The following is a 15,566-nucleotide window of genomic DNA, read 5'->3' as shown; positions in this document are numbered from 1 at the left end:
CTCGGTATAACGATGCTCACAGAATCCACCTCTTTGGTACACGCTGGATAAATGCGAGCGCATTCTGCGATGAGTCTCAAATTAAATAGCTTTTTGTCTCTGGTCCAGCTATTTTGGGGGGTGGTTGGGCCAGCAAAGCAGTAGCTAAAAGTGTGAAGTTGACGTTGAGTTCTTGAGTTGGATTTAAGTGACGCGCTTTGATTTGCAAGCCGGGATCATCGCGTGATGACTTCAGGCTTTGCTGGGAGTTCTTTCCTTTATTTTCAATGGATTTGTCTGGGTTCAATGCATCCATTTCTACTCCTCAGCCACCTCGTTTTGTCTGTATAAGTCATTTTTATTGACAATATTTATAGCGTTCCTGCTCCAGTGAAAAATATCGCTCTTTATTGAGTCCTAGTGAGCAACAACTTCTTTTTCAAAGTCCATTCTTTCATTTCTTTTTAGGGTGTAGGCACCTTAAAGTAAGACAGGATTACTATTCATTGCAATATTCTATTGTCGAGAAGCCGGCGAAAAGGCAACGTCAACCATTTTCAACAAATCTTTGCAATTTCGAGCAGATATGACAACAAATCTGTTCTGTCATAGCCCGTCAGCAATTGAATTTGCACTTAATATTGATAGACTATGACACCGAAAAGAGAAATGCAAAGGCTTTCTCAGTTAATTTTCTCCCTAAATACTCCGCTTTAAAACTGCTGTAGTTTTTGCGACCGCCTGCGTTAGAGCCATCGAAGATATCGCGACAACCTTATCAAATTAATCAGGCTTATGCTTCAGTAAGCAACGGCGCATTTTGGAGGGGATTTGTTCTCATAAACAGTAAATCCTGATTATGGAGATGAGCCTGAATTCTTCCAGATTTATTATTTAACAATTAACAGTGTGTGTTTTTCACTTTGGAATGACGACGTTGCTTCTTCAATCTATTTAATCGCTCGCCGCTGACAATTTATTTCAGTATTAGGTAAAAGGAGGTGAATTAATTAAAGCATCTAAGCTGTAACGCGTTGTCGCCGGAGATGAGATTTAGGCTGTTGAAAGTATAAATAAAAAGAGGGCAAAATGGACTGAAAAGACTAAAATATGCTGAAGAGAATGTTTATCCATAAGCTGTAGAACAATGTTGACTTGGCTTTTAATGAACTGACACAAGGCAGCTCCGTGTGGGAATTGTGCTGGGAAGAAGATTCACCTCGACTATGAGATCTGCTCAGTGATAAACACTAAAATTGAGCATCTGTTAAAAGGATCTTTTCTCCTCATGTACTTGGCTTTATAGCCGCAAAATATTTCGTCTGCCTCTTCGTCCTGGTTGGGTTGTTTGCAACAGATCCCACCGGGACGTCCACCTTGTTGCCCTTCCCCTTGATTCTCACCCATTGACACTCAACCCAATCATCCCCCTCCTCATGTTCCAGACAATTCTCCCCATGGCCCTTCCAATCTCATTAAAGCCCTCTTGATAAGTCCTAATTCCTGCCCCAGGATCGTCTTTCCCATTTGTTGTTAGCAGATCAGGTGCCACGTAGCCACCCCATGACCAAAAACCCCATAATTCTGCCGGTGACACCACCACCACAGCCAGGTCTTGATCTGTTGGGTCTTCCTTATCTTTCCTCATCATACCCTGCAACTGTGGGCATAGAATCATAGAATTATAGAATCATTTCGGTTGGAAGAGACCCTCAGGATCATTGAGTCCAACCACAACCCAACTCTGCCACTAACCCATGTCCCTAAGAGGAGAACACGGCTTGTGAAGCCCTCACATCATTCAGTATTTATTAGTTAGATGAAGAACGCGTTGGTCACGCTATTTACTAGACCCAATTGGAAAGATCATACGGGGACGGTTGCGGCACTCACGGGGGTTGGTTGGTTGGGAATCCATGGGGATCATGAGCTTGGCGCGGGTGGCGCGGCGGGCGGCGAGCGAGCGCTCCAACGTGGACATGCTGCTGCCAACGTCCTCCGGCTCGGGACCTGGGCCAAAACAAGGCAATCATTCAGTTATTTTAACCCATCATTAAATATCATCACCTGCAACGACTCCTTGGGCTACCTTTGCTGTATAAAAATTGGTCTTTGAAATACATCTGAAGGATGGAAATCATCGTGAGATGCCACAAAGCCCCATGTCCTGATTGTCGGGTGATTCAGGGTGCTTCTTCCATCTTGGTTTTTAATCAGAACTTACGGCAAATTAAAGATGCGTCTGGATCTTCCTGTATTTGGGCTTGGATCATAATTAGCCCATCTAGATGAGAACTGAAAGGCATTTATTTACGGGTCAAGGTGTTTGCACGTCAAACACGTCGCCTGGTGTTTGTCATTATCTTGTTCAGATGCGGTGATGATTTCCTACCGTGAGCTCAGTGCAATCAATGGAGCTCACATGGAGCTTTTTGGCCCTGGATCAGCTCTCCTGTATCTGTTTAGACACAAGGAACCTTCTGGTTGTGTCTTCTCAATGTCTAAAATGACGGGGAGGTTTGCGTGAAGAACAACGGAAATCATGGTCAAGATTATCTTCCAAAATCCTAAACTATCAGCCCCCCAAGAAAAAAATCAGATCCACTTAGAAATTTGAGAAAGTCCCTTTTGAACTTTTCCTTGTAAGGACAGGAGCTACGGAAAAGGGATAAAAGCATCTGACAAAGTCAAATTCACTATTTACAGCCCCAACCTATATATTCTGAATATTCTTGTCACTCACAATGTGTTCGTGATGAACTCAAGACAAATATCTTTATGTCTTCAACTCCTGTGCTGTGTTTTGCCCACCAGCCTCTCCCAAGACTTTCTACCGTGATGGTGGACTTGAACTTAGAACGGTGTAAAAACCCCAAACGATGAGTTTTCCCCTAGGCTGAAACCACTGCAAAAATCATCTACGAACATCAGTTCTTCCCATCTCCACCCGGGCTAAGGTCACTGAACACCAACATCAAATTAAAGAAAATTTATATGATGATGACGGAAAAATAATTGGATGACATCGAATGGGGTTGGACAAGATGATCTATCAAAGTTCATCCCAACCCAACCCAACCCAATGGATGATTCTAGATGATCTATGTCCCAAGCCAAGCCAAGCCAAGCCAAGCCAAGCCAAGCCAAGCCAAGCCAAGCCAAGTCAATCCAATGGATGATTCTAGATGATCTATCAAAGTCCTTCCCAACGAAACTCAACCCAACCGAATGGATGATTCTAGATGATCTATCAAAGTCCTTCTCAACCCAACCCAACTCAACCCAACCCAACCTAATCCAACCCAATCCAACGGATGATTCTAGATGAACTATCCAAGTCTCTCCCAACCCAACCCAACCCAATCCAATCCAACGGATGATTCTAGATGAACTATCGAAGTCCCTCCCAACCCAACTCAACCCAACCCAACCCAACGGATGATTCTAGATGATCTATCAAAGTCCTTCTCAACCCAACCCAACTCCCAACCCAACCCAATGGATGATTCTATGGTTCTAATTTCCCCGAATCGCCCTGTAAAACCCACCGGTGGGTTGGGGGGTGTTCTTGCTCCCCAGTTGCGTTTCCGACTGGCTGTGGCTACCGGGGGTGATGTCCTGGCAACTCTGCATTGGGGAATCCCTCCCTGCGGGCTCCGAGCCCGTTGGCTTCTCCATGTTCTTCATTTCCATCTCCTCGTGGTGGATCCACAGGTCCGGCGGTCTCAGGTCCTTCTGGCTGCCCTTCCTTTTCCCGGCACTGTGGGTCGCGCGTTTCCTGCAGTGAAAAAGAAGATTGAAACTGTCACATATCAATATTTTTCCCCTTCATAAGACCAAAAGGTTGATGTCTTCTCCTTGGTGTCCATCCAAGGAACCTTTCAGGTTGTGGCCTTCAAAGGGCAGAAGTTATCAGTGTGGTCCTTTGGCTTCTGGAGTTTTTTCCGGTCATTTTTTGCACCAGTTGATGTAGAAATTGGGGGAAACAGAACAGAAGGGAGGTGACCAGTTTAATCTGGGGAAAACGAGCACTTGCGGGATTCCTGCACCAAAAAACGCGGGGCGACATCTGGGTTACGCGCATCTCGTACCTCCTTAACTGTGTGCAGCACGTTTTATTTCTTTAAATATATACTAAAGTGGTATTTTAATTACAGAAAAGCTCGGAGTAGCATTTTCCAGAGCTACATTAACTCTTCTCTTCACGCAAAAGTATTTCCATGTGTCCATGGACACCATGGGGATGCTGCTGAACTCAGACCTTCACCTCCCCTCAACGACACAGGCTACTTATGACAAAATACGCACGTTTTTCTGCTTGAATGAAAATATATCCTCCTTCAATATGGAGCAAATAATTTACAGCTGGAGAGGAAGTTGTATCAGAAATCTGATCATTTAAATGCCAAAATTAATTATTTTAAATGACGGTATTTCGATAAAGAACATGGAATAAAGGCAGTTCTTTAATACCTTCTTGCACAGCCCCATGTGCCATCCTCATTAACAAGAATAATTACAAGCACTTCCATTCCGACCTTAACTTCTGACCTGCCTGAAGTTCAAGTTGTTCTTTCTAGTCCATAATTTTGGTTCTAAACAAAGAAATATTTCTTCACTTGAGGATTTTCTATCATTTTCAATCGAAAATGATTCATTTCTCCAGGCTGGAACCAGGCGGGAGAAATTCAAGCCCCAAAGTCATTTTATACATAACTCAAATGATAATGAATGTGTCATTTCAGCTGTAACTACAAATGATAGGGTTGAAAAAAAATATATACCATGATCTAGCCTGGTTTGCCTCGTTTTTTCTCACAAATTATTGATGTTCTCACAGCCCGTGAGCAGCAAATGGAATCAGAGCCGGGAGGGCATAGGAAAAAGTCATCAAGAAATGAAAATCAAGCCTCCCCTGGAATGTTGTTGAGGTTCGCCTTCCGAAAAACACGTCTACCCCCAAATTAGTGGGGTGGTGGGATTGTTTTGCACCACACAAGGGGTTTATACGTATAGAAACAGTCATGAAAGCAACAACGTTGGCTTCAAACCTCGCCAACTGACGCCTTGGAAGTTCACGTTGAGATTTACAGCGGAATTCAAATTCAGTCCATTACCCATTTGCTACCTGGAGTAGGGACTGGGAAGACAAGGAGTTTGGAACTGCAAAACGAAGTTGCTCTTGTTGTTCAGTTATTTTACACCACGAAACGCACCCACTTTGCACCCTATGCTGATATCTATTCTATTCCTAAGGACAGATGTAAAACCAGACCTCAGCTCTGCCCTTCTAATCCATATCACGCTCATGCAATCTTGAATAATGACAGAACTTCGGCTGTACTTGCAGAATAAAGTCTCTAGAGAGCAAACTCTTTCTCATTATCTATTTGTGGAGTTTCCAGCACTTCAGCCATCACCCAGCACACCCGCAAAGCTCCGACACCGCATCATTTTTCAATTACAAACCCAGATTACTCTTCATTTTCCCGTTGCGTTCCTCCAGAGAAAACAGTGCAGGTTCTAACAACTCAGCCTCATTTATTTTCCGAGCAACAACTGCAGGCGTCTCTATCTGAAGAGCTCGGAAATAAACTGTTCTCCTGGGCAAAACAAGTATTTGCTTGTATTATTAAAAGCGTTCAGTTTTGCTCATGGATGGTTTTGGGGATAGGATGCAGACGTGATGTCGTAACCACCTCCTGCATGAACCACTTGGAAGAGACTCAACCATCAATGCAACCATTAATTCACCTTCATTACCCTTCCAGTGTTAATATTTTCTATTTTTAGTTCTTTCAACCTGGTAGAAATGTGCACTTTGCCTTTTGCGCTGTATTAATGGAAATTCAACTCGTAGAGAGGCCCTGTACAAAAAAACTATAAAGGATTTAAACCAGTCTTAGCTTATTTTTTGTAGCCCCCACCCAACATACTAATGGGTTGAACTCTCGTTCAAGAACATGCTTTATATTTAATGGCTTAAATAAGCACTAATTAATTATCTAAGAGACTCAGACTAGACGTCCACCCTCACCTTTTCTCCTGGGGAAGTCACAACCTCATGATTCCGGTCCACACGCTGATTTTTCTGGCACGTTATGGATTTCTGTTATACCTTGAAGCCTTAAAAAACACCCCTGGAAGAAGCAGGTCTACAAAGTGGTATTTTCCCTTATTTCAGGGTTCAACTGGGATTCATCTTCTCTAAGCTTAAGCTCTGAATGGACCTACCTGGCCCAGGAGCGACGATAACGTCATTAGTGATGACAACGAGCTCCTCATGCTTTGAAGATGTCATTACAGTGAGTGGCTTAATCTCAATTATTGCAGGATCCAGAAACAGGGCAGAGACAAAGTCATTCCTACCAGCACCCCGTTTCGAGGGAATTCAGGATCGAAATTTAAGGTCCCTCGTTTAATTTTGATGGCCCTTTTTATGCCCTGCTTTGATTGCAGAAATGGTTCGTTTGGGGCAACTTGGGGTGAAATGGGGCAAACGGTTCCTTTGGGGCAACCCACTGTATAGACATTAAGAACTATTCATTGTATTATTATACTATTATTTTACTGTTCATTGGATTATTATACAATGAGCTAATAGTAAAATAATAGTATATATACCCTTCATTGAAAATATACTATTATTTTACTATTCATTGTATTATTATACAATGAGTTCATAGCAAACTAACAGAATCATTTTCAACGCATTAAACACATCGAACCCAGCTCTGTTTCAAACTCCACTCCTACTTACACATAAAAACGGACAAGAACTTTATGCCTAATTTTCCCCAGGTATTTAAGAACCAGTTCCGGCTGTTTTTTACCGGCGGACTTTTGCAGCCGGAGTGCGTGGAGAAGAAAACATCCTCCTAAAGGTGAGCGAGCGAGGAGCCGGAAAGTCTGGCAGCATCACCAGACACAGACAAATCCTTTCCTTTTTGCCTCTAAATCAATGCAATCGATCCTTTCCTCTGTCTGAATTATATATAAACAGCAGCGAGCTGTGCAGGGCATTCTTATTTTTCAAGGCTCGCCACGTCGGGGATATTTGTTTTACCATGGTTTACCGCGCAGCCTGGGGATGCTCTCCACTCACCGGCAACAAGCGACACCTCTAAAATGAAAAGATCGAGCCCCAAAAAGCGGCTCAGCCCCCAAACCTGCGTCCCCATCCTTTGTTATTGCCCGTATGGATTTGGATTTATTGGTGAACTTACTTCCTCTGCTGCGCCGAGGAGCGCCGGGTGCAGATGACGGCCACGGCCACCACGGCCACCACCGTGATGACGCCCACGGTGACCACGATGATGACCAGGAGGTTGCTGTTCTTCTGGGGGGTGACGCTGCCGTGGGGCGGGTGCATCTGCCCAATGGGGGGCTCTGAAAGGGAAACAGAGATTTCATGTATTGCTCCGCTCCCCACGCCACACTCGAGAAGGTTCGGGGCTCAATCTTCCGAAGCGATGAGCAACGCGGCAGCAAAACGGGGACCAAAAAGAGCATTGTTTCTGGTGTCGAGTCCCAAACCGACTTCAACTGCTGGTCCCTCGCTCTTCACTTGATTTTTTCCCCATTGCACATCTTAGATTGTTTTTATCTTGCTGGATAACGCCCAACGCGGCGTCGGGTCCTACGTTAAATACACCTCCACAAAACACCGAGCAAGCCATTTTGCATCCCATAAGGTTACAAACTCGCAAACCCCAAATTATCTTTCCACTTAAACCTGGAGAAAAATTGAATATTGGTGGAATGGGATGTAAAGGGAAGAGCTGAGCTACATATGGCCAAGATTTCATAAGGAACTCAAGAGTTCTCACTCTTCGACAAGTTGAGTTCAACTCGAGCACAACTCAAGGCAAAAAGGATGAATCTTTAAAAATAACAGCTTTAGTTAGCGATAGATATAATTTAATTGTAATATTCTGCTTTGATTTTCCAACCTAATAGCCTTTCTTTACTTAAATAATGATTGTATTTCAATAATTCGTCCCGTTCTTGTTGTTTTTGCAGGCGTCTGAATAGGACGCGCAGCGGCGAGCGCCGTCCTTTCGGCATTGCCAGCGGGTACACAAATCCCAAAGATTTGGGGCTTTGATTTCCTTTTCATTTCCAAGCTGAGTCAGAGGCATTGTAAAAAAATAAACCCTTTAAAAGACAGAAAAAGGCACCAAAAACTCTGCATTCCCTCCTCGTCTTGGCTGAGGAAGATAATCAACGTGAGTTAATCAGCTATGCGCCTCCTAATTATTTGCTGCCTTCAAACCTCACTTGATAACCACATTTGAGGGAATCTTGTCTGTTTTATTCAATAACGTGAGATGACGACGCTTCATTAGGCACCGGAGATGGGGTCAGGAATATTAAGTTATTGATAGAATATCTACACCCCGGCTGATGAGGTCCAGTTAGTTTGTTAATCCACAGGGTTTCCTCTCATTTCTCCCTATTTTAGGGCAGGATTAACTAAAAAAAGACTAAATTCTGCATAAAGCTTACATTGAAATACAATAATGAAAAATGCATTTACATTTTAGAGGCATTGCCATGGCAGTGGCGATCTCCAATGATCATCTCCATCACCTCTTGCGATGGGATGATCATACCGAGCGATGCAGTTTCGGACTTAATTCTGGAGCACGGTTGGACGGGGCCTTTTTAATTTAGTAATTTATTTAATGGGCTGAAGTTCACCAAGGCCAAGTGGCGGGTCCTGCGCTTTGGCCACAAGAACCCCCTGCAGCGCTCCAGGCTGGCACAGAGTGGCTGGAGAGCAGTCAGGCACAAAGGGACCTGGGGGGACTCATGGACAGGAAGCTCAACAGGAGCCACCAGTGTGCCCAGGTGGCCAAGAAGGCCAATGGTGTCCTGTCCTGTATCCAAAGCAGCGTGGTCAGCAGGACAAGGACACTGATCCTTCCCCTGCGCTCTGCATTGGGGAGGCCACACCTGGAGTGTTGTGTTCAGTTCTGGGCCCCTCAGCTCAGGAAAGAGATTGAAGTGCTGGAGCGGGTCCAGAGAAGAGCAACAAGACTGGGGAAAGGACTTGAGCACAAGCCCTATGGGGAGAGGCTGAGGGAGCTGGGCTTGTTCAGTCTGGAGAAGAGGAGGCTTAGAGGTGAGCTCAGCACTCTCTAGAACCACCTGAAGGGCAGTTCTAGCCAGGGGGGGATTGGGCTCTTCTAGACAGTCAGCAAGAGGACAAGGGGGCTTAAACTTAAATTTAGGCTGGAGATTAGAAAGCAATTCTTCACAGAGAGAGTGGTCAGGCATTGGAATGGCTGCCCAGGGAGGTGCTGGACTCACCGGTCCTGGAGGTTTTTCAACTGAGATTGGCCATGGCACTTAGTGCCATGATCTGGTCAATGGACTGGAGTTGGCCCAAGGGTTGGACTGGATGATCTCTGAGGTCTTTCCCAACCCAGTCCATTCTGTGATTCTGTGATTTTTATTTACCGTTCAGGCTGCTCCTGTCGATCAGGTTGGTGTCCACCGGCCAGTACGACCCATCCCCGTGACGACCTGTTGGCCAAAAAAAATACCGTCGGATACCGTTTGACAGGTAAACCAGCAAAGTCAAGTTTGTTGCTTGAGACGGCGCCTGCCTGACAAGGTTTAAACCTTTCAACAGCGGGAGAAATTCATCCCATATGTGCTGGGAAATACCTGTCACCAAAGGAGGCTTTGGAAAGCAAACTGCATCCCAGCCCTTTGCACAGCTTGCCTGCTTCTGGTGATGTTTTTTATTCCACCTCCTCCAAATGTGCTCGTTAGAGTGACAAACGAAGGTGCCACGGCAGCATCCGGCTGTGTCGGCAATGGTTCCGACAGCTGCTTTTGCTCACAAGCGGCGGGATGGGGACGGACAGAAAATCCCGGGCACGTTCTCCACCCACCAGGTGCTTTCCATTGCAATTAAGCAAAGTTTTCTTGATTTACTTCCCCGCTTGTGGAAGCACAACTGCTCGGTTTTTAGAAAAATATCGCCTCTTTTCTAACAAAGAACAAAAGAAGGGACAGAATTCTTATTCCAAAACTGTTTTGGCTGTTGGTGCTGCAATTATAGGAAAAATGGAGGCGCTCATCTTCACCTCTGCTTTATTTTCTCCTGTTTATGGGCTAATTAGTCGTGATGGTACGTCCTTGTTTTTGCCAAGACGAGCATCTCGGCTTCCTCACGTCCCATAGAAGGAGAATCGCAAAGGTTGGGAGAGTCCTACCAAGCTCCTCTTCGCCTCTACTGACATGGGAGAAGTCAAAGTCAATGGTAGAAGCGGCTCTTCTGGCAAAGACCAAACTTGTGCCACCGGCCTGCTCTTGGTATGGACCCACTGCGCTATCGCCAAGACACAAATGTGGTTAAACCTTCCTATAAAGCTCATTATTTTTTAAGTCAAATGAACCTTCCCAGGTGCCACAGCCTCAGGGGATGCTCTACTGGGACGGTGGATCATGGGCACAACCTCCTCCCCCAAGATGAGTGGTAAATCAACACCGATTCCATAAGACCCTTGGCCACTTGAGTTATTGGCTCTGCCATCCCTTAGGTCAGATAACTATGAATAATATGAATAATATTAATAAATATTAACTGAGGGTGGGTTTTGATACGTGAAGGGCTATCATAAAAATCCTGACAACTTAGGGCAGGGTTGTTTGTTGGTGCTGTGCCCCGTTAAACAACTTCTACTTCTTGTATTCCTGCACATTGCAACGAAATTCGCCCGAATCACTTTGTCTACCAATTTGGGAAGTGTTTTGTGATGAATGGCCCTAAATAAATGGGAGATGATTATCATCAGAAGAGACTTCAATGTAATCATCTTTTCAATCAGCGTAATTGCGCAGTTACAACAACCTGAAGCCCAGAATGCAAGGTTGCGAAATGTTGTGCTGTAAAAGCGGGCAAAATCAGGATAAATGGAAGGGATACAGTAAATCTGTTTAGCGAGATGACATTAAAGCCATTTATTCACGCTGTGGCGGGTGAGTATGTTGCGACCCTGGGTTATATTGTGTTTGGGAAGCCGGGTATCTCCACAGGAGAGTGCTAAATGTTTTATGGTTTGTTATGTTTAGCCTACACTGAAGCATCTTAGGGGCAGCGTAACGCATTGGGAAATTTAGTCAGGATATTGGAGACTTAGAAAAACCAAGTCCCAACTTTAGTGCTTCTTGCATTAAGGGAACAGCACTTTTTAAGGCGTTATACACGACATTTTTGTTGTAAAGATATTTGTGTCGGCAGCTGCTCATTTCATTTCTGGCTCTAATAGGGCGATGGGTACCTTTGCAAGAGCATCCAGAGGGGGTTGTCTCAACCACGGCTCAGGAAACAAACTCGATATACAGGATTAACCCTTCTGAAAATGTCATTTGTGGTTCCTGTAGTCCCTCCTCAGGATGCTTTCCATTTTTGGGGAAAAAAAGAGGCAAACTTGACGCTTTCCGCTTGACGCTGTGATTATTTTGTGGTTGATATCGAGCTGTAGATGTATTTTCATGCAGAAGAATGAGGACAGGAAGGTTCCAACTGGGCCAGGAGCAATGCGCCGCCAAGAACCCAATGTGGCAAAGGTTGAACTGCAGACAACTGACTCAACACGTTGACAAGTCCTATATCGCCAAAATACAGACTAAAGAATATAATCCTGTTTTATCAAATGAAAACTGGGGTGAGACATTAAAGAGCCGTCATTAAAGACAAATGACCCGCCAGAGTTAATTGATGCCACTCAATAAGAATCGCGTTGGTGGCAGAGACGGCCCGAAGGGCCCTGTGCAAAGCACCGAGTCATTTTAAGTCTCCCGTTGACTTCAGTTGGTTCAGGGTGATTAAAGAATTTGCTGTGATGATTTCTAAGGTAAATGAGCTTTTAGACAGCTTGATTTTGTTCATCTTCATGCTGGTGCTTGGAGTAGTCACAGTGAGGCCTACTCCTGTTGGCTTTGCCAGAGTTGCGTGAAGGCCAAGATCTTAATAGAACGAAACGTTGAGGTCATGTAAAGATGAAACCGAATTCAGGTATCGACAAGCCCATAGAAGATAAAACTAAAGGTGGAAAATTTCTTGTTTACTACAATCCTAAAGCACAAAAATATGGAGAACACAGTGCGCACAAGTAAAATGACCCGGTGATGAAATATGCTCTGGGTTACGTCCAGGGATGCTCCAGCTCAAAGTAAAACCTAAGAAAGGGTCTAGAGTTGACTTGGATCTTGGTCCCCGTGACTGTTTCCTCCGGCAGATGTCACAAAAATGTCCACTAATTACAAGAAATACTTGGGAATAAATAATAGGTCTAAAGAAAAACATCTTAGCAACAGACTTCACAAGTGTTCAAATGGAGATAGGAGCGGAGGAACCGAGACTAATCAGACATATATTCATATTTGGAAAACGTACATGCTAATGCCTTGAAAAGTTGACTAAACCTTGCTATTGTGAAACAGGAGCTGCTGTTTCGAGAGAAAAGATGATTCCTGATCTCTCACTTCTGAACTTTCATCTCTAACCCACCAAAGGGAGCGAGAGGAACCTGGAAATTATGCCGAGCTTAATGATACTTAATGTGAATTATTCAGAAGTGCAGCGGAGAGACTCAAAATGTATTTCATACAAAGAAGCTTGACATTTTAATTGGCCCTTCAGAAAAGAGACAAAACAATTTCCGCTCCCGAAACATTTACATCTCTCCCCATCAAAGCAGCAGCATCAGCCGAGCAGAACTTCATTAACAAGATTAATTAGCATGCCAGCGTCTGGCTCATCAGGTGTGCGGCCCAGGTGATGAGCGCGTCCCCCAAAACAAAAGGGACATATTGATGGCACCGTACCTTGGTCATTGGCCATTTTGTCGGGATGCTCGACTGCAAGAAAGAGAGAACGGCATTAGAGGTTGGCGGCTCCTTGGAGACAAACCCAGACATCCCATCGACTATAGGAGGAGCTTCATTCCCTTTCTCAGAGAGATCCTGAGAGGACAAACACAGAATTATCCACCATTTCAAGCTGGGTTGTTGAGTTCAACTCCCTCATAGGACCACCATACAACAATAAGCATCGTCCCGAACTCTACGCACAGCTTGAAACGTGCCTTATATCACATATTTTCACCAATGTGCAACCTTGACCGTGGCGTTTCTTTCATCCTCTTGTTCTTTTTCTATATGATCCGGGAAGCTTAATTAACCAACGAGGGAAAGCCAGAGAGAAGTTGCTTCTGTGAATAAATCAAACCACCTACAAGCTCAGCCTGACTTATATTCTCATGGGTTCAGCTCCTTACAGAGGGGTTTAAAACTATTTGCATGGTTTTTGCGGAATAACCATAAACGATCTGGAACGCACCGGACAAGGCTTCAAAAGTCAATATTACAAAAACTCAATATTACAAAAATTCAATATTAATAAGAAATTTGATATTAAAAGCTTTCCTGCCCAGCTACAACTTCTGGCTATTTATGATGCGGCGGAGGGAATTAAACTTCATCAGTAGCTACTATGAACGAGCATTACCCAACCCTCCGCTTCATAAATGATGCAAGAAGCTTAAGTACAGGAAATTGGGGGAAAGAGAAGTGATTTGGCACATGAATCTGGAAGTTAAATAGAAATGCCTAAAAGTCCAGGCGCCATACCTGGGTTATCACCTTTCCCTGGGGACAAATGTCTCAATGACAAGCGGCTGACGTTTGAATGGGACGTGATGCTGAACCAGCCCGTGGAGCAGCATTAGAGGGCACTGCAGGGCTGGAAATGCTGCCCCAAAGCATCCCCGGCACATCTTCCCTTCCCAACCCACCTCATCCAGCTCTTTATTGTGGCTACAGGTGCCTTAACAGGCAACCAGTTTCATTTCCTATGTATTAATGTTTGGCGTGATCCCGCTAGGCGAGAACGGCTCTTTAATTTTCAGTAATGTATATATAATACTTACTGAAGTCATCGAGACTCAGTAAATAATAAACTCCTAGTAATAACCTCCAATTTTGGCCTAAACGACAGAACAAAATCGTTGCCGTTCAATCCGTTTCACCTTTCTATTCCAGAACACGTGTATTAGGTTCTTTATGCTTGAAGTGATAAATTCAAGCAGCCGGAGCAGAAAAAGAGCAGATCCTCGACCTGTTGTAGATTGACTCAAGTTTGCAGCGTAATGACCATCCCAATCAGCCAAAGATTCGCCCGTAAAGTTGGAAGAATATAAACTCATTGCTCTGTGGTAGTGTTATTTACTACTAAACACCCCTTTTAGTCCCTGATCGCTACGTTCTCATTAGTAAAGTCGCTACAAATACTCGCAACGCGAGTAACGGAGGAGTTTTATGTACATGGAAGAAGACGGTGGGCGACTTGGTGGATCTTGGACGCTGTGTAGTTGCTCGTGATCTACGACTCGGTCTGATCGCGACGTAGATTTGCCGGCAATGTCACCATATGGCACACCCACATCTGCTAATAATCATTAAGGGCACGAAACGGATGCGTTTGCATAATTCAAAACGCACTCAAGACTTCAGAAAGTCTTTTCACCTCAAGTGTAGGGATAGATTTGTCAAAAATAGAGTCGAATGTTATCGAACATGACATATTTAGGGTGGATATCATCAAGTATTCATGGCAGGGTATCAGACATAGCCCTTGTAGGTTATTACAAGACGTAACAAATGCGTAAATTCATCTTTTTGGTATCTGCTGGTGCCGTCTGATCTCAGATTCATTTCCCAAATGAGCTTCACGGTGCGTTGTGTAAACATTACAAAGTAGCTGATACCCAGCGCATTAATCTTTTGGTTTAGTTTGATATCCGAGTCTATCTTTTCATATCTCATTAGTCCGCGGTTATTACATCTTGACGCCTCGACTCATTTTAAACTCAGCCTAATGGGCGACTTGCGCTTGGCACAAATTGTTGAGCATGAAATTAAGTTGGCACCACCCGCCTGATGGAGACGAAGCGCCCGCAAAGTCGCATCTCCTCCCATTCCATGGCAGGGGAGGATGGATAATCAGGATCTTCCCAATAATTCACTCCAAGCAAAACACACCGTAGACAAGGAAAGTCCCGCAAACCTGGGCAGGGGGTGATAAGCTCAGAATAAATTGGTATCATTTTTCTTTTCCTTTCTAATTCACGAAAATTGTTGCAGGAGGCTTTTCGCTCCCGGTTTGAACGCTCAGTCCCGTGTTTTAGCGCAGGAAAAAGGGAAATTTGCGCTCGTTTTACTGGGATTTGCTGCAGCTTGGCTTAAATGAAGTCACTTTGAATTAATTAAAAAGAGGTTGGGTGTGAACGCTAATTCCAAGTCTCTCAGGCCCAGGTTTGAGGCTGTGACTTCTTAGGCCCAACTTGCATCCAGTTCCAAGCACCTTCCGCCAAGATGTTAATTTGATATCCAAATTGCTGGCTTTTCTGTACAGACACGGCAATAACCTGCTCTCTCCTTCCCTGGAATAGCTTTGCTGTTCATGCCATCCGAGTTTTTCATTAATTACACGTCTTTCGTGAAAGTCATTTCCTACCTTGGTGCCGATGAACGAGTGACAGCTAAACCCGAATATTAATCTCGCTTAC

The 15,566-nt window shown here is 44.4% G+C and overlaps 1 protein-coding gene across 14 annotated transcripts in view; it reads right to left on the bottom strand.

Annotated features, from left to right (window-relative positions):
* The window catches only part of LOC136114600 (netrin receptor DCC), a 361,710-nt gene that overhangs the window by 18,013 nt on the left and 328,131 nt on the right, over positions 1-15,566 (bottom strand). For all 14 annotated transcript variants that reach the window (XM_071801689.1, XM_071801688.1, XM_071801697.1 and 11 more), the window contains 5 exons: positions 12,826-12,858; positions 9,445-9,510; positions 7,206-7,368; positions 3,528-3,757; positions 1,873-1,989 (listed from right to left, as the gene is read on the bottom strand). In XM_071801689.1, the coding sequence (XP_071657790.1) occupies positions 1,873-1,989; positions 3,528-3,757; positions 7,206-7,368; positions 9,445-9,510; positions 12,826-12,858 (609 nt within the window). The remainder of the gene's footprint in view (positions 1-1,872; positions 1,990-3,527; positions 3,758-7,205; positions 7,369-9,444; positions 9,511-12,825; positions 12,859-15,566) is intronic.

Source organism: Patagioenas fasciata, chromosome W, assembly GCF_037038585.1.
Source record: "Patagioenas fasciata isolate bPatFas1 chromosome W, bPatFas1.hap1, whole genome shotgun sequence".
Classification (NCBI taxonomy): domain Eukaryota; kingdom Metazoa; phylum Chordata; class Aves; order Columbiformes; family Columbidae; genus Patagioenas; species Patagioenas fasciata.
The sequence above is the reverse complement of the archived record's forward strand: the minus strand, read 5'-3'. Positions and strand labels throughout refer to the sequence as shown.